The following is a 16,430-nucleotide window of genomic DNA, read 5'->3' as shown; positions in this document are numbered from 1 at the left end:
TTTTAAATACTTCAGTTATTTCTTCACTTTAAGAAAGCAGTAACTTTGGACTGCAGTCCTGAATCCTTTCTTAATGTATATGTCAGCCTAGTTGAGTCAGGAATGTTACAGTTAGCAAGGAAAGGTCCAAAGCCTGTACCGAGGTGATCACTCTCACACCATGACCATCACAGGAAACACTGAGCCAGGAAAGACGTAATGTAGTTGAGCATCTGTGACTATGCCAGTGAATTATCCCAGTTCTGTGAATTCTGTTGAAAGGCCCTTTCTATGGGGTGCATGAAAGCTTTGCAATGGAAAAGAAAATTTGTTTCAAAGTGGCGAGTCATGACTAGCCTGGTAACATTCAGTACACATCCTTTCTTGCAGTAATGGAGCACTGGCAATTAGCTATAAAACCTAGGTTTGTCAAGCATAATATTAATGAAATATTTGTACATAACAAATTTCAGCAAAATTAGCTGCTAGTAAACTTACTGGTTTTCTAGGCTTTTTCTATAGTTAGTTCACGTTATGAAACCTACGTAGTCCCTGTAGCAGCCTACCGTCTGAACGTGGTCAGAAACAGATCTGTCTGCTTTAACTGTCCAGACAGAATGAAATTTCAAAAAAAGAGGAATGGAAAGAAAGAAATGGCATAAATTACAGAAAACAAATGAGATGTTTGCTTTTTGACAGACCCTGAAGCTTGAGGGAAAGATGAAAAAATGTGAAGATTTATGAGTTTAGGTACATGTTTGTACTTTGCCAGTAATTCTGTTCTTACCAAACATTTCACAAAGTATCAAAACCTGTTGTATATTAAGAAATTACAATTTATTACTCTCTCTGCTGTTATCCACCTTTGAGAGACAGTAGTTAGGTGGCAAGGTGGCATTACTTGAAAAAAATCTAATAGTTAATATACTCAATTATAGGTGAAATCAGGTCTCTACTTTTTATATAACTCTTACTGCTTATTTAAAAAATGTCTTAGTGTTTCATTATTAAAGCATATGTTCTTAGCTCATTGCCCATAGTTCTTCTGAAAATGTTGTTTTTAAAAATTAAATGGAAACCAAACAAGTTCATTTGGACTAGAAAATACTAGAGAAATGTTACCCATGTCAAAGGAATATAAAGTTATCCTAAAAAAGGGATCAGTATGTTTTCTAAAATGGGAATTCTTTGCAGTGGAGAACATTGCCCCGCTTGCTGCACATGTAACGAGTTAGAGAAGTGTTTCCTGGGCCTGTTAATGTGTTGACCCAAAACACCTTTTTTGCACATTTGCCTCCTGATGCACACTTCTGCTCTGGCAGCTTACATCACATGAAGCATAAGTGACAAAATTAAAGTTTTCCTTTAGTGAGCAAGACAGGATGCTCATTAATAGTTAGCAATGCCTCTTTGGAAGGAATACTTGAAAATAGTATGGGCCAGTCATCTTCCAATGGTGGTTTTCTTGGTTTAGGCCTTTGAGATGTTTATTTCTTGCAAGTAGTGGTAGATATTTGTTTAAGTTTTGTAAAAACAGAGGTCAAGTCTATCATTAGATAGACTTATTAGTCCTCATTAGAAGCGTCACTGTTGAGTAGAAATAAGATGCTGTCTTCAGTGGTATTCTGCTTTTATTCTAGTTGTTGAAGTCTGAAACTCTCAATAACAAAAAAATCAACTGCGAAAGGGCAAGTTCTAATGAGTCAGCAGGAAGATGTCCAAAACTAATGGGAAGTTTAGGAGGAAAGATCAAGCCCATTACCATCATAATAATAATAGAAATAATCAGTAAATCTGGTTTGCTTTCTGTAGGTAGTAACTTTAAGTAGCATGTACCATAGTTGACTCAAAGGTGATAGTTTAGGATTTCCAGTCCGGGTTTATTTTTGTAGGGGAAAAGATTTTTTTTTCTGGAAAGAAATTCCTATTTCTTGATTCATTTTATCACTGTTGCAAATAAACAGTAAAAAAAAAATTAGAGAAATAGTCTGAAAATCAGGCTTAATAAAAACATGATGTAGTACTGCAGAGGAACCACTGAATAGCAGAGAGTCAGATCTTATTTCAATAAATATGAAAAGCCTTGTTTAAAATAACAATTTTTTTACATAAAGAAGCATTGAACCAAAATGTGTGTTCATGCTCTGATAGCTTCCTTAAATAGCTCAGAGCTTTAAGTGTGTTTATTTCTACTAAGTGAGTATATTCATAATGACAGTTTATAGACCACAGGAATGGACTTCGCCATAGGCGTGCTTGCAGCGTTGTTGCTGCTCACATGAATAGGTCTTTTTTTTCTATTGAGCTTTTTGTGATATTAACTGAAAGTATAAAGCCTAATAATTAGAGATGTTACAAAGCAGATTTGAATAATGTAGATATGTAGGAAATCAGGTAGCTTAAGGTTGAGAGTTACTTTTGTTATCTCTTATTCAAGATCTCAGCTGATATGATGAGATGCCTCCTGTCAGAGTAGTTTGGCATCTTCAAAGGCTTCTTTAGATGATGTGTTTAATACCTACTCCTGAAGATTGCCTGTGTCATCTTATGGACTTAAAACCAAAGTGCCCACAACAGTAATGATAAATGTATGGAACTTACAAAGCCGCCAGTGGAGAAAACCCAATCTTTTTAGTAGGTCTTTCAAGAATGTTATTTCTAATGTATATGAAATAAGAAAAACATCATAAAGAAGTAATATGTTAAAGACTGAAAATAGTTTTCTTACTGTAAATGAAATACAACTCTGTGGGATGTGACTTCCATAAGGTATGGCTGTTCTTCCATACCGGATGGCATGCCAGAGGCTTGGCACATGCCGTTTTTGTGCCTCTGCTGTGTTAGGCTGTTTGTTGTGTCTGGAGGTTTACCTCAAGGCAGATGAGGTAAATATACTTTGGGAAGTATACGACTGTTTCTAAATACAAGATCTATTTCTGTTGTTTACAGAACAATACATAATACATAACAATAAAGCCTAGTTCTTGGTAATAAATCTAATCAATTGCAAAGGGGATTTTATTTCCGGAGAATATTATATATAATCTAATACCCATGTATACCGTGGGTACAGTGTTACCTTCCTTGTAAACATACCATGCTGGGCTCACCTCAAGAGTATGTTCTGGTGTGCTGGAAGCCACAAATAGCTCTTGTCGAATAAAGAACATAACGGCTGTAACATATACTTATGTTAATATTTTTTCTTCCTTCTTATTGTAGCTATATTTATAATGCAAAAAAATACAGCGTTATGAAAGAAGGTCTTGACAAAGCCCAAATCTTCTCATTGTGTAAAATTTAAGCAGACTGTTAGCTAGTATAATCTACTTGGTGTTTTTCTGAACAGTTGTGCTCTCTAATAAAACATTATTAAAACATTTTCCTGACCTTTTAATTAATATACTAAAGTGTCTACTATTTTATATCACAGTTGCTTTAAAAAAGCTCCTTGAGATTGCAGGTTAAAAAGATGGGTGTAACTGCTTCCTTTGAAAGTGTGCAAATTAAATTACCAAGTTAAATCTCATGGTGTAAAGTCAGTGGAAAAAATGGAGCTGAGCTAGCTGAATGCTTAATAAGAAAATTCTAAAACACTTTTGCAAACTATAGAGAAAAAAGTATTCTCAGTTGTTACATATTTTACTATCAACAGCATCCACTTCTATAGTGGCTAGACACCATATGTGTTGCAGTTATCTATAAAGGTAATTTGTAAGTCCCAACATACATTAATCCATTGGCTGAGTAGTAAGAAGAAAATGTATGTGTAATGCAAACATATCTGAAATATTTCAGCTTTAAAGAGTTCTGGCTGAGATTTTTGTGACTATCTGAGGGGTGGTGTTTGTTTTTACTATAAAAATGGGCAGGCAGATGCTTCATGCATATGAAAGCAATTGTACATGCACTTCAGTGTAAGGAACAGCTGGATGACCAAGTACCTAACCTGTGCTCACATGTGGATGCCTATATAAGGTACTTTGATGGAAACAGTCACTCTTGCATGTTTTGAAGTGAGCCTACCTGAAGTACTCCAACAGTGGTGTTCTAGGGAAAGGTAAATTTCTGCACACTCACCGCAACACTATTAAATATTCTCATTCAGACTTGCTCAGTGCTCTTTGACATAATGCTTTAAAAATGGTGATGCTTCCCTTTTAAGACCTCCATCTTTTTGAATTGGAAAGGGCCAGTTTGCAACTTCTCAGTGAGTTGTCTTTCTTTTTGGTCTTTTAGCTATGCTAAGTACTTGTGAAGTGAGGGAGACTTTTGAGGAAAATTGCAAGAATCCCAGTGGTGCTTAAAGGAATTCACTCTGTTTTGGTCTGGCATTATTTTTAGTTCTTGTGTAATAAATCAATCTGTGTTTTTCTGTGTAAATCTGTCTTCTGAGAATTACACAGAAGATACAGGAAACATGATAATGTGGGGATTGGTCTTCATATGGCTTTTATGTCAGTCTTCCTTGTTGAACCTCATTACCAGAGAACAGAACAGTATTGTCTTTCAAATTCTTGATTGCATTTGTCATCTGCAGTTTTTTATCTTATTGGAATGCTTTCCTGGACTGTGGATACATGTTGGTTTGATATGAATTCTCCAACTGGATGGCTGTAAATGGGCTCCCTTTACTGTATTGGCTGTTTTATTTTTACCAGGATATATAATGAAATGGATTTTAAATAAAACTGAATTGATCAAAGTGTGATGATTCATTATGGTCCTCCAGTAGGGTTGCTTTGAAATGGCCAAGGTAAGGGTTTAATTAACATTTTTAGATATAAAATTGATGGTCAGAGGCAATAGAACTTTGTTCTTTGTTCAACTATAATACAGCCATTTGTTCCAAATACAGTTTATGTGGGTGATGGGTGCCAATCAGTTTTGAAGCAGTAGAGCTAGCTTTTCTTTTCCAGAAGCCTGAATTGGTGTGCTAACAGGGACAGTTCCTCCTTATTTAAGCTTCCTGTGGCCTTAGATTTAATAGATGTGGAATGAGAAATAACTTTCAATTGCATTCTGTGCAATGGAGTGGAGCTAGCCAAAATTCCTGGTCTGCCTTGTGAGCCAAATTGTACCCTGTAGAGGCAGACATATTACAAGGAAAAGACACAATAGGCCTTTTTGCTGCTTCTGGCTTTCCAGTACGTTTACTGCTTTGGGAAGATAAGACGCAAGCTTAACAGGAAATTCTCTTTTGTCTTGTACTTTTTGTAGGTCAGTGTGGACATAAAAGCTGTTTTGAGTTACTGAAATGGCTGAACTTGGTTTTACTTTTCATTTACTTCTTTACTCTTCTTTGTTGGAACAAATTTCTGCAGCATTGCTTAGTTTTTTCCAATAAGATCTATGAAAGCAGCCAAATGTGACTTGCCTAACATGGTTTAAATGAGTTATTCTGATAACTTTTTAATAAAAATACACTTCTTATGAACCCGTGTTTAAGTAAAAGATTAAATTCTACGTGAAGTTTACCAAAATTTATTAATAGGAAAATCCACAACAGGTCTTTGCATTGCATACAAGAAAAAAAAATTCAGACTTGGTTTCAGTCATTCTGGGATAATTCCTCCTCCTTAAGAGGTAAAGACACTTAACACGGGTCAGATATGAGTAACAAAGTAAATTTGAGGAACATAGAGTCAAATTCTGTGCTAATGCAAACTAGTAATGATAACTTTTACATTAAAAAAAAATCTTGCCAATAACATACACAATGTGATGAACCTTAACATACAAGTAATTTTTCTCAGGTTTATGAATAGAAATGCAACACCAAAATACATTTGAAGCTTATTCTGCATTGTGTCACACAATATCTGGGAGTCTGCTAATATGCCCTTGCTGTTGACATTACTTTCAAATAGTACCTTGAAGAAAAGCACTTTGTGTGTACTCTAGAGAATGCTGGCGTTGAGTACAGCAGGGTTTGGCAGAAAAGGAAGAAATATAGAAAAATTAACAACATTCATCTGACAGCTGTGTTTAAAAATACAAAGTCAAACAATAGTTTTGATTAAATATCTTTCTCCCCTTCCTAAAACAGTTCCAGAACTTCTGCTAAATATCTAATGGTCTGAGAAATTCCTGTTGTTGGGATGCCCAGAGCAGTTAGGGAATGGGCAGCAGCAGTGTGGTCTTCCCCATGCCTACAGGCTCCAGCTGTATTCTGGGGCACTGTGCCTATGCCCGAGCAGGTTCCTTCGACTACTGCTGGCTTTCTCTTTTTTTTTTTCTCTTAATCCTCTGAAGCAGCCTGTCACTTGGCTTTGATTTGGTGGACAATAAAAACTATTTATTTGTTCTAATGAATGTGCTGAAATTACCCTTCCTTGCACTTTGCCTTGTTCTCCCTCTACTACTTCCCCCTCCCTTTTGCAGGTGTATATATATGCAAATGGCATGGCCATGCAATTAGGTGCAGACGTTTGATCCTGACCTAGTATGGACTGCTGCCAGCAGTGGTTTTGGTGGTGTATCAGGCAGTAGGTACAACAGTTTAAAAACAAGCCCATACCCTTTGCCTGAGGAGGTGCAGCAGTTTCCATGGCAGCACAGAGACCCTTTGAGCAGAGCTGCATTTTGGGTCAGATGGCTTCAGGTTTTTACCCCAAGCTAGTTTTGAGAGCTAAAAATTACTAGGAACAGAGGGTGAAGACTGGTAGGAGAAATTTGACTGCATGTGTTGCTTGAGTCCTCTTGACCTTATCCCGCACTAAAATGGGAGAAGTAATTCTCCCTAGAATACCTCACACGTTTTCCCCAGAATCCATTTTCTCTACCTTTCTAAGGCCTTGATTGCTTTTGCTGAAATTAAAATGATAAATGTGGCTTTTTTCAGGCCACAGTATGATTCAGATCATGTCAAACAAAACAATATTTTCAAACATGCTTTTCTTACAAAGTTTTTGCCCTTCCTGCTACTCTTTCCACAACAACACTGAACCCTATAAATCTTATTTCTAGATTCCCATTTTTGCTATTAGGCTCCTGCAGCAGGTGTTAGGGACAATGGAATGGCTCTACAGTAAGCTGTGAGATATCTTTACTATACAGGCTACTGGAGGCTTTACCTAGATGTTAATTTCAGGTTTATAAGAACAAAGGTTTTTAGTAAAATATTCTTAGCCTTTTTGATTGTAGAGCAAAGCTTGAAAACCATGGCTAAAGTTCCTCCCAAAAATTCAGAAGCCAGACAGCAATGAAAAAAGAATTCCACATTTCTTTTGCAAAGATTTATATATCAGCATTTATGAAAACTTGTTGTATTCTGAAACAGTACTGTCAACATTTTGGAGGTATTTTATAAATATTTGCAATCCTAGTCTATACGCTGTCACAGATGTAAATACAATCTTCAAAAAGCAACATTCTCTCCAATATTTTATCCCAAACAAAGGGAAATAAAGCATAAACAAGCCAGTGCCTTTGTTTTCTCTCCCTCTAAATAAAAGCACACATTTCTCTTGTTCCACTGTAAGTGGCACTGGTTAAGGTGAAGAGGAACAAACATATTCCTAAACTGTGCCTGGCTCACCAAGTATTAAGGTAATTTTCAGGTCTGTTTCTAGCACTATAGGCTGTAAATTGCTCCAATCTCAGGATAAAATAGTTTGGCTTTTTGCATACAATAAATGAACCTACTGCAGAAGCTTCCTGTGTATATCGATGGTTTGATACAGAGTCTAGCACAGGAAAAATGAGTAGTTCATTTACGTGCTTATTTGCTGTGCCTGCTCTGTAAAGGTGCAGAACGGCCCATTTCTTCCCGCATCAGAGTTACTTTTCCCTTACGGAAGTACGAAGAGGCTTCAGTCAGAGGATAGTGCCAACCAGGCCATTTATTTTAGAGAAATCTGTTTTATAGCACAGATTTCAGTTTGATTTCCCTGAATAAGATTTGTTTGTGTTTGTTTTTTTTTTAAAGTTACTCTTTTGCATGGAGTATTCAAAGCGTGGTTTTTTTTTTTCTAAGGCTGTGCTAGTTTTATCTTGTATTACAGAGGCAAGGCTCCTTAATTAACAGCTCCAGAGAACTCTCCAGGCTTGACCGGGTCAGGCTTCGTTCTGACAAGTTAACAGGTAGGCATGTGCGCCTGGGCTTGCAGGAGACAGCGGCTTGGAATGCTGTAGGCAGCCAGGCTGTTTCTGCAAGAACCTGAACTGGGGTGGTGCAAACCTGGCTCTTGATGTCCTTTTCCAATAAGATGTTGAAGGGGAAGTGCCCAGTTGCCTAGGTAGCAAGCCTGAGTCACTTAGCAAGGTTCGTTTTAGTTAATGAAATGATAAAAGATTGATGGATCCAATTTTTTTAAACTCCTAGGAGTAAGCCACCATGAATATGGGGATAGCAAAAGCGTGTATTTACGTTTGGCTGGGAAGCTGTTTCAGGCAAGCTGTCCTCACCGGGCTGAGGAAGTAAAACCCAGACCTGAGAGAAAATCCCTGTGCTCTGAGTGGCTTCTGTACCGATGGCTGCAGTGTCAGCTGTGCTGGGGAGTGGTGTTCAGGTTTGTTTTGGGGTATTTTTGTGAGCAGCCCTGCCCAGGTGTGGCAGCTGGGGCTGATGGGGCCTGGTTGCAGGGGATCACCTGGGAGTGAGGGGTGGTTGCTGGCTGTGAGGCTGTGGAGAAGCTTCCAGAAAGAGATGGGTGGTCCATGCTGCCAACAGCCAATTGTCAGGTGCCACCTGTCTGAATGAATCAATCAGCTGGGTGTTTTCAACCTTGTGGCAGAAGGTGGGAGAGGGTTGCCAGGAGTGCTGCACAGCCTGAGGAGAGACCCTGGGGTGCTGGCCTGCCTGGCTTCTTGCCCGGACAGGGAGGTTGTATAACTCATAAATCTGTGATTAAAGTGTGTCTGAGCTGGTCTAGTCCCTGCACAGCCAGTTTGGTTTCGAGCAATGAGATCGGAGCATGGCCAGGACCGGTTGCATGGATATGCAATACTTGAGAAATAAAACATGATAGGAAATGGCTGTTTGGAGATTAGCTCTCATTCCAGACTCACTGAAGCAGTGTAGCTTTAGAAATAGATCTTTCAAAATTGAAGAGCAAGCTCTATACTGTCCTGTAGCAGACTAAAGGAATGTCCTCGTTTGATTCAGATGTACCCCATGTGAGAAGCGAGGTGCAGGCTGTCTTTCTCACTCCTGAATAGAAGTGGGTAGCAGCAGTGAATTTTAAAATGGGTGCTATAAATGGCAAGCTAAAACTCCAAATGCTAGTAGTTGTAACTAATGTCTGGCACACATTGGGTGATTTGAAATTTATGGTATGTGTGTAAAAAAAAAAAAAAAAAAAATTAAGAAAGCTGAGTGAAGTAGGGAGGATACAGAACCTGTTCTTAATTCAGGTCTATTGATCTGGTTACTAATTGAAAGTTAAAACCATTTTAAAAATACTGCCCTTACCAAAGATATTGGAGATGACATTTTCTGCTCTGTAGATAAATGAGAAAACCACTATAACTGTGTCCTACTTCTAGCAAATACTGATTTCCTGCTTTCTTAGCTTGTAAAAAATGTGCTGCTTCATAGTGTTCAGTGAATGGTCTGTCACCTGAGCAAAGTGAGGGAAAAATCAATGAAGAAAGTCTTATTGCAAAGTATTTGCATCTTGGTGAAGAACTGAGCCCCTGTAGTCATGCAAATCCTAGGTAGGGAGCAGTTCTGTAACACTTGCCTACCTCATGCGTTAAATAAGGAATAAAAAATGTGCATCCTGTAAAGAGTTTCCATGGAGCTGGATTGTTTTAATTGGATTCTCATAATTTGTGCTTTATCCTTATTCATGTGAGAGTATATGGAGCTGACAATGAATAATGTTTGCTCTGTGCAACATTTGCAGAGTTACTTTCTTTCTGCAGTAGAACTTGGAAATTGAAAGCAGCCATGGATTAATTTTGGTTTTAGGTACAGTTGTGAAGACTAGGCAAGGAATATGTATCTTTTGGTTTTGTCTAGGACAAGCTCACCTTGTAAAATGAGAGGAAAAAAAGGGGAAAAAGTCTGTTCACTTGTGGATATCACGCTGGTCTTCTAAAAATAGTACAGATTTTTTTTTTAAAGTAACTCAGTATTTCAAATACATGTGGGTTTTTTTTCTTGCTCAAGGAAATTCAACTATATTAGAGACTTCTGCTAAATAAACAGGGGGGTCTTCAGATTTTTCATAATGTGGAGCAAAATGGACTGGTCTGTTACTAGGCTTTTTTCCTCCTTGAAAGATGTGGTCTGCCTTTAGGGCTCTGGTGTAAAGTGGAAAGTTGGATTCCCCCGTTTCACTCGCATACTCCTATTCCTGTGTTGTACTCCGTACTGGAAAGGCTTCATCTAAAACCGACCAGAAGGGAGGTTGTTCACAACATGAGGCAAAGAACAAGAGGTGTGAAGATGCAGAAACATCTGACAAATATTTATTACTTTTAATTGCTGTATCCTAAATTAAGGCTTGTCACCCTTTGAACATGAGATACCTCTATCTGGTTTGTGTTTTCTAGGAAGTCTTTCTATATAGAGCTTTTACTTCAGTGGTCAAACAGGAAGGAGCTCATGGAGCTCTTTGGCACCGCAAGTCTATAATCCGCCAAGTTTACTCCTAGTGTTCTATTTCAAAACACATGAGTAGTAGGACATACCTGCTTTATTAAGTGGTAAGGATATAAATATTTCTTAATAATTAAGAGACTCTGTGGAGTTTGAAAAATGAGGTTAGTTGCGTAGGTCCTGAATACACGTTTGGAACTGTCTGTGCTAGTAATGAGACCAATCTTATGAAGGACGGGCACAGTTTGGAGAAAATTACTTGTCTCTGGTAACCACCTAAGACATACAAGGTGTTTTGCAGTGTTACGTTGTCAGAAATTGTCTAAAAAAATAAAAATAAACCACCCTCTTGTCAGCATAGGGTCTCTAACAGGAGACACTGCTATACCTCAGGTGTTTTATTTACTGGCTGAAGATAAGCAATCTCTAGGCACAATTTTCATTATAAAGATACCGAAATCAAGTCTCACTGCAAGAACATTGCATTTTATAATGCTCAGTGTGATTTTTTTCAATGGATTAATTAACTGTTAATAAGATAACTTTTGTGGTCTTCAAATTGGGATTTAAATTCGTATTTTTTAATACTAACCACACTTATGTATCTATACCGCTTTGTGTATCGTTAAAGTTATAAAATGTAACTGTGAGAAAATATTTTTCCTTAAATATGGTACAGTAAAATACTTTCTCTTTCCTATTTGTGAGACTTCAGTACAACAGAAAATGCTCGGAAAGTATTTTTTGTAAATAAACCTCTCTGCAAGCAGTGTCATCTGCTGCACTTCAAGTGTTTGTGCACCTCCTTTTATCACACAATAGTTTCATGACTGAATTAGGGAATTCCTGCAGGATCGGAATATAGTGGGCGTGGGTGTAGGAGCAGCCATAGCACTGTCAGCTTCCAGCCTCAATTACCTCATGTTAAGTTGTTTTCTGCACTATTTTTCTAGTGTGCTATGGAAGAAGGTGAGCACCAGCATAATTAAAGATTGGTTTGTAATGCAAATACATGCAAAATCACCACTTAAAAATTAGGAATGCCTGTGTAAAATTCAGAATTTATTATTACAATTTAGTATTGCGTTGTGACATCATTTTGACTTTTTGTTTGCTCTATGTCTCTTTGCTGGTTTTGAACTTATATTTTCACTTCAGTTTCCATTTCTCTTAGTTGTTGGAAAAGGATAAACTGGCTGTTAGAATTCTTTCTTCATACTATTTTTCAATTACAGTGCTTTTAGGTTCTTGCTAGTAGTATTGAATCTGCAAAGCTAATATTTGAATGCTATCAGTAAGTACTTTAAAGGGAGCATTAAAGTAAACCTGCTTTAGCCTTTAGTTGGATGTAGTTTTATGTAATATTCTGTAATACTTCTTGAAATATTGAAGTTTATTTAAATAAGCCCCTTTATTTAAAAAATAGGGTTGGGGGTTTTTTTGCTTTTAAAGGAGAAAGGGTGTGAAAACAAGAGAGAAGTAAACTTATTCTTTATGTGCTAACTCTCTCATCTTTCTTGCAGGAAATCCTGGCTGAGTAAAGTTGGAAGCCCAAGTTCTCGCATAGATCGAACAAACTTTTCCAATGAAAAGGAGATTTCCAAGCTTGACTTCTCAGGATTTAGCACTAGATACTAATAGAAGAAAACATCACTAAGCACAAAGTGATGACGTTTCTGCTGCATGATATTTTCTTGGCCTCTGTACAATGTCACAAGAGCATTTGGATGCTTTCTATACTAGAGATAAAGGTCCCTGTTCACATGAAGTAAGAATTCTTATTTGACACCATGGAAGTCAACATCTAGTATCTAAAATGCCAATATCTGATTTATTTAATCTTGAAAGCTAGATAAGTGGTTAAAAGTGTCAGTGATTATTCGTGCACAGTGAGATTTGTTATATATAACTATATGGAACCTAATCTTTACACTGATTCATATTTTAGATGCAAAAGAATAAATTTAATTTCTACTGTTTGTAGAATAACCGAAAATACTTAATAATAATAACCAAAAATACTTAACTACAGAACTGGAACACTGAGAGCTCTATTGGAACAGCCTTGTATTATAGATAATGTTGTTTGTGATAACTAGTTAAGATATAGTGGCAATTTAAAATAAATGTATGTTGTGTCAAACTAAGATTATCTTAACCAGCTCTGATTTAAAATTCTCTATAATAATGCAGATGAGTCTTGCAATGTGATGGTGAAATGCATGGCCCCTCACCCCTTTTTCCTTGTCTACCTACATCTTTCATCCATACTGACTATAAAGGACATTTTGGTCTTGCTTTTTGGATGTTCTTGCTAAAATTGAAGATTTCAGTTGTTACCCTTACGGATGATATGTGTTTGCCCCGTAATTAAGAATGTATGTTGGAACCTGACTCAACATGATGCACCCACATACATCATATCAAGTACATGAAAGGACCTGAGAAACTTGAGTTATATGCTTGCAATAAATATTGGATAAGTCTTTGCAGTATTGGATGTAATTCTCATATATAGTGCTCTCTTCACAGGCACCAAGGAGTCTGTAAGGGCTGGAACAGACCTATAGCCTCACTTCTAAAGTACTTCTGTGTCAGGATTAGTACACACACTGGAAGACTTTTGGTTAGATCTCTGATATAGCCAAGGAGGCACCTGCATGATCTGGCAGTACTCTCAGTTAATGAAGATTGGTGCGATCTATGATGGAAGCTCATGCTGTAAGTCCCTGTAAGAAGTGTAGTACATAAAGCACAGTAATACTGCAGTAATGTTGTCATAGGGCTTCAGGTTGGCTCTGGGCACTGACAGAGCACTGGTATTTCCACTGGCTGGTCTTTACGTCTGCTAAGGGTAGATGGTGTCAATCTAGGCAAATTCTCAAATTTAATTTCTGGATTAAGTAATTCTGTAAGTATTGCGCTTTTTCCTCTGTGCAGAACAAGGTGTGCATAGAAACGTATTTCTACTGACTACTAGATTTATTTTCACTGGGCCTTTGTGCATTAAGCAGTAAAATGTCCTTCCTAGAATTTGCAGGAGTTATTTATAAACTGCTATGTTCAAACTGCACTTGACTTCTGTGATTATACACAAGCATCCTTTGTTGAAGTCAGTGTCAATAACTCTTGTTCAGCTCAAATGGTAAATGGCAAAGTTCAAGTGTAGCGGTAGCTCAGTAGCTGTTACATCCTTTCTGAAAACTGTATCCTGCCGAACAGAAGTAGTTTACATTTTCCTTGAAGCTACCTGGCAGAAGATACGCCCTCAGTCAAAGGCGTTTCCAGCCAAGTTGCTTTGCTCTTATTTTGAGCAATAATGATGGAGGAAGGCAGAAAACAAGTGGGACATTAGATGCGCAGGAAGAGGAGCCAAAGATGAAACAGTTGTTTTGACGTGTTGGCATAGGTGGAGCTGGATGCTCACAAGGACTCAGTAATTTTGCCCTGACTCCACTAGAAATGCAAGGCTTGAGGAAAGGGAAGCAGCTATGTAAAATGCTCACTTTTTGAGGGGAGAAAATGTGCAGGTAGAGAACTTTGAGAAAGTTGAAAGATGATGAAATCTGTATATAACTGTTTCTCACATACTGAGAACCAAAAAATATTTAAACTCTTGATATGCACTACAGCAAGGGTTTTAGAATGCTTTTCCTAACCAAGAAGTAATTCAGCAGAAGTTATTTATAATATGGTATTAAGCAAGCGTAATACCTGCAATCTGCAGCCTATATGCTGTAGGCCAGATCTCTTGTTGAGTCTGTCACAAAGGTGGTATTTTTCCTGTATCTGATAACACTCAGTCTCTGCTTTTGTGCTCATTCTGAGCCTATGTGATTGAAAAGGTTGATTCTGGAATACATCTATAACCTTCTTTGAGTTTGAGTCAGCAACACTGATTTTTTCCATTTTCAATATCCACTTCCTTCACATCAGTGATATGAGGCAAAAAATATATGCAGGTTCTGTAGTGAGTTCGTCTCTGAGTGCTTTTGATGTTATTCAAAACAAATACATGTACTTTGTGTTGTGCCATAATGTATTTAAGTTTTCTAATGGTGCTAAATAAATTGCATGTAGTATGTTTTTCATTCTTAGAGAAGCTAAGATGTTGCTGAGCAAATAAGCATTACAGGTGTGTCAATGTTTCCCAGAAACCCTGGGTAGGGTTTTCAGAGGAAAAGGGAATGAATATTGCATTCTGTACCTTCAAAGTTTTGGGAAGTCTTATAGCCAGTTGTACCTCTGGAGCATACCCGTGTAGAGTTTTCTGAAGTGAATGGAGTTCCAAGGGGCAAAGGGATATCTTCCCTTATACTTCCTCATTCAAGCTGAAGGTGGAGGCCCAAGATGGTGATAAGGGTAATAATGTATTACATGGAAAAAAAAAAAGTATGTGCCTGTGAATTTAGGGGTTGCTGAGGCCAAAGCCCATCTGTTTATCAAGCTGAGGAATTAATACTTGCTGGCTGCTGCTGGCATCTTAGTGCAAGGCAACAGGGAAACACCTTCACAGACATTTTAGGCTTTTTTTATGTTCTATTGAAATAAAACTTTAATGCATCATATCTGTTCTTAACTGTTGTTGCATAGCCATGTTTTATTCATGTGAATGCCTGCAGTACAGTTAGGAGCCTGTATTTGTCGAGGCATATAGCCAGCTTGAAGTAACTTGTTTTATGAAGAGGGAAATGTTTGATTTGCACAAAATGGCACCTGTCTCACTTGTGGGTAAGTAAAAGCTTGTAGGACTCTTGCCCAGGTGATCATCAGCAATAAGCAAATAATCCTACATCTCCTTGGGGATATGCTACACACAAAATGGAGGCTTGTACTGGCTGCAAGAAAGAGAATAGATTGAAGTTTGTAAGTAGCTTACATGAGATGGTGTTGTCAAAAGCATTCTGAAAAGTAGTTGTCTAGAAAACAGTGTGTCATTGTTGCTCTCCTGAAAAGGCTGTTATAAGTGAACAGATACCAGTTTGTCTTTTATAACTTGGGTGACTTTTTCCAAGACAGATACTTGAAGACTGTTCAAAGTAACTTCTGTTCTCTGTCTGAAAGATCCTTCAGATCGAGGCAGGATGCAGTCCTGTAGTTCCAGCAGGCCAAGGCTTTTAGTGGTGAGCCTCTGGCATGGCGGGAGGTAGCAGTAGCTTCCTGGGTAGACAAGTGAGGCTGGCTTATGTGCTAGTGAATTTGGGGGTTCTGAAGCTGCATGAAGAGCTTGTCAGAGGGTTTGGATGGGTCTGAGCAAGACACCTTCACATCTGGGGAGATTTGAGCCCTCTGTAGAATTCGGCTTGGAAATATTTTTCCATGCTGCAAGTAGCATGTTGCTGTGTTACTGCAACTAGTGAAGTGTTGTCTCGCACTGCATGCATTAATCTTCTAATTTTATTTAATCCTCAGATTCTGTTAAAGTATCATGAGTCCAAAATCATCCGATTTGTGGAAATAGAGTGTGTGCAGAACATCAGAGCAGTATCTCTAGATTTAATGAAAACATCATTGATTTTGAGGAGACAAAGAATTCCAATGGTAAGATAGAAAAAAAAGGGCAAGGACAGTTGGCTAATTAGACATCAAAACTAAGCTGGCACCTTTTTCCTTTTCTACTGCATACTAATATCACTCAGTTATAACTGTAAATATCCTTTGCATTTTTTAAGAATAATTCAGCAAGAAGGAATGTATAGGCCAGCTCCATTCTTGCTGTAAATGGAAATAGTTTCCACCTATCTAAAAAGGGTTGAGACTTTTGAAAGTCTGTTCTCACTATTTTCAAGTTATTTGTGAATTCTCAACAATGCTGACTTTCTGGGGGAAAATTTTGTGCTTGACTTTTATTCTTCAGTAACTTAATGAAAGCTCACATCGTTAAACCTTAAGACCAGACATG

At 37.7% G+C, this 16,430-nt stretch overlaps 1 protein-coding gene across 1 annotated transcript in view; it reads left to right on the top strand.

The window, feature by feature from the left end:
* ACYP2 (acylphosphatase 2) overlaps window positions 1-12,166 on the top strand; it is a gene marked incomplete at both ends in the record, with an annotated part of 42,837 nt that extends 30,671 nt beyond the window's left edge. Inside the window, one exon of the mRNA XM_081997074.1 lies at window positions 12,052-12,166. Within this exon, the coding sequence (XP_081853200.1) occupies window positions 12,052-12,166 (115 nt within the window). The remainder of the gene's footprint in view (window positions 1-12,051) is intronic.
* Window positions 12,167-16,430: the final 4,264 nt, after the last annotated feature.

The sequence above is a fragment of the Phaethon aethereus genome (assembly GCF_964289735.1).
Source record: "Phaethon aethereus genome assembly, chromosome: 3".
NCBI classification, from domain to species: domain Eukaryota; kingdom Metazoa; phylum Chordata; class Aves; order Phaethontiformes; family Phaethontidae; genus Phaethon; species Phaethon aethereus.
Note: the sequence above shows the minus strand (reverse complement) of the source record. Positions and strands in the feature narration are given on the sequence as shown.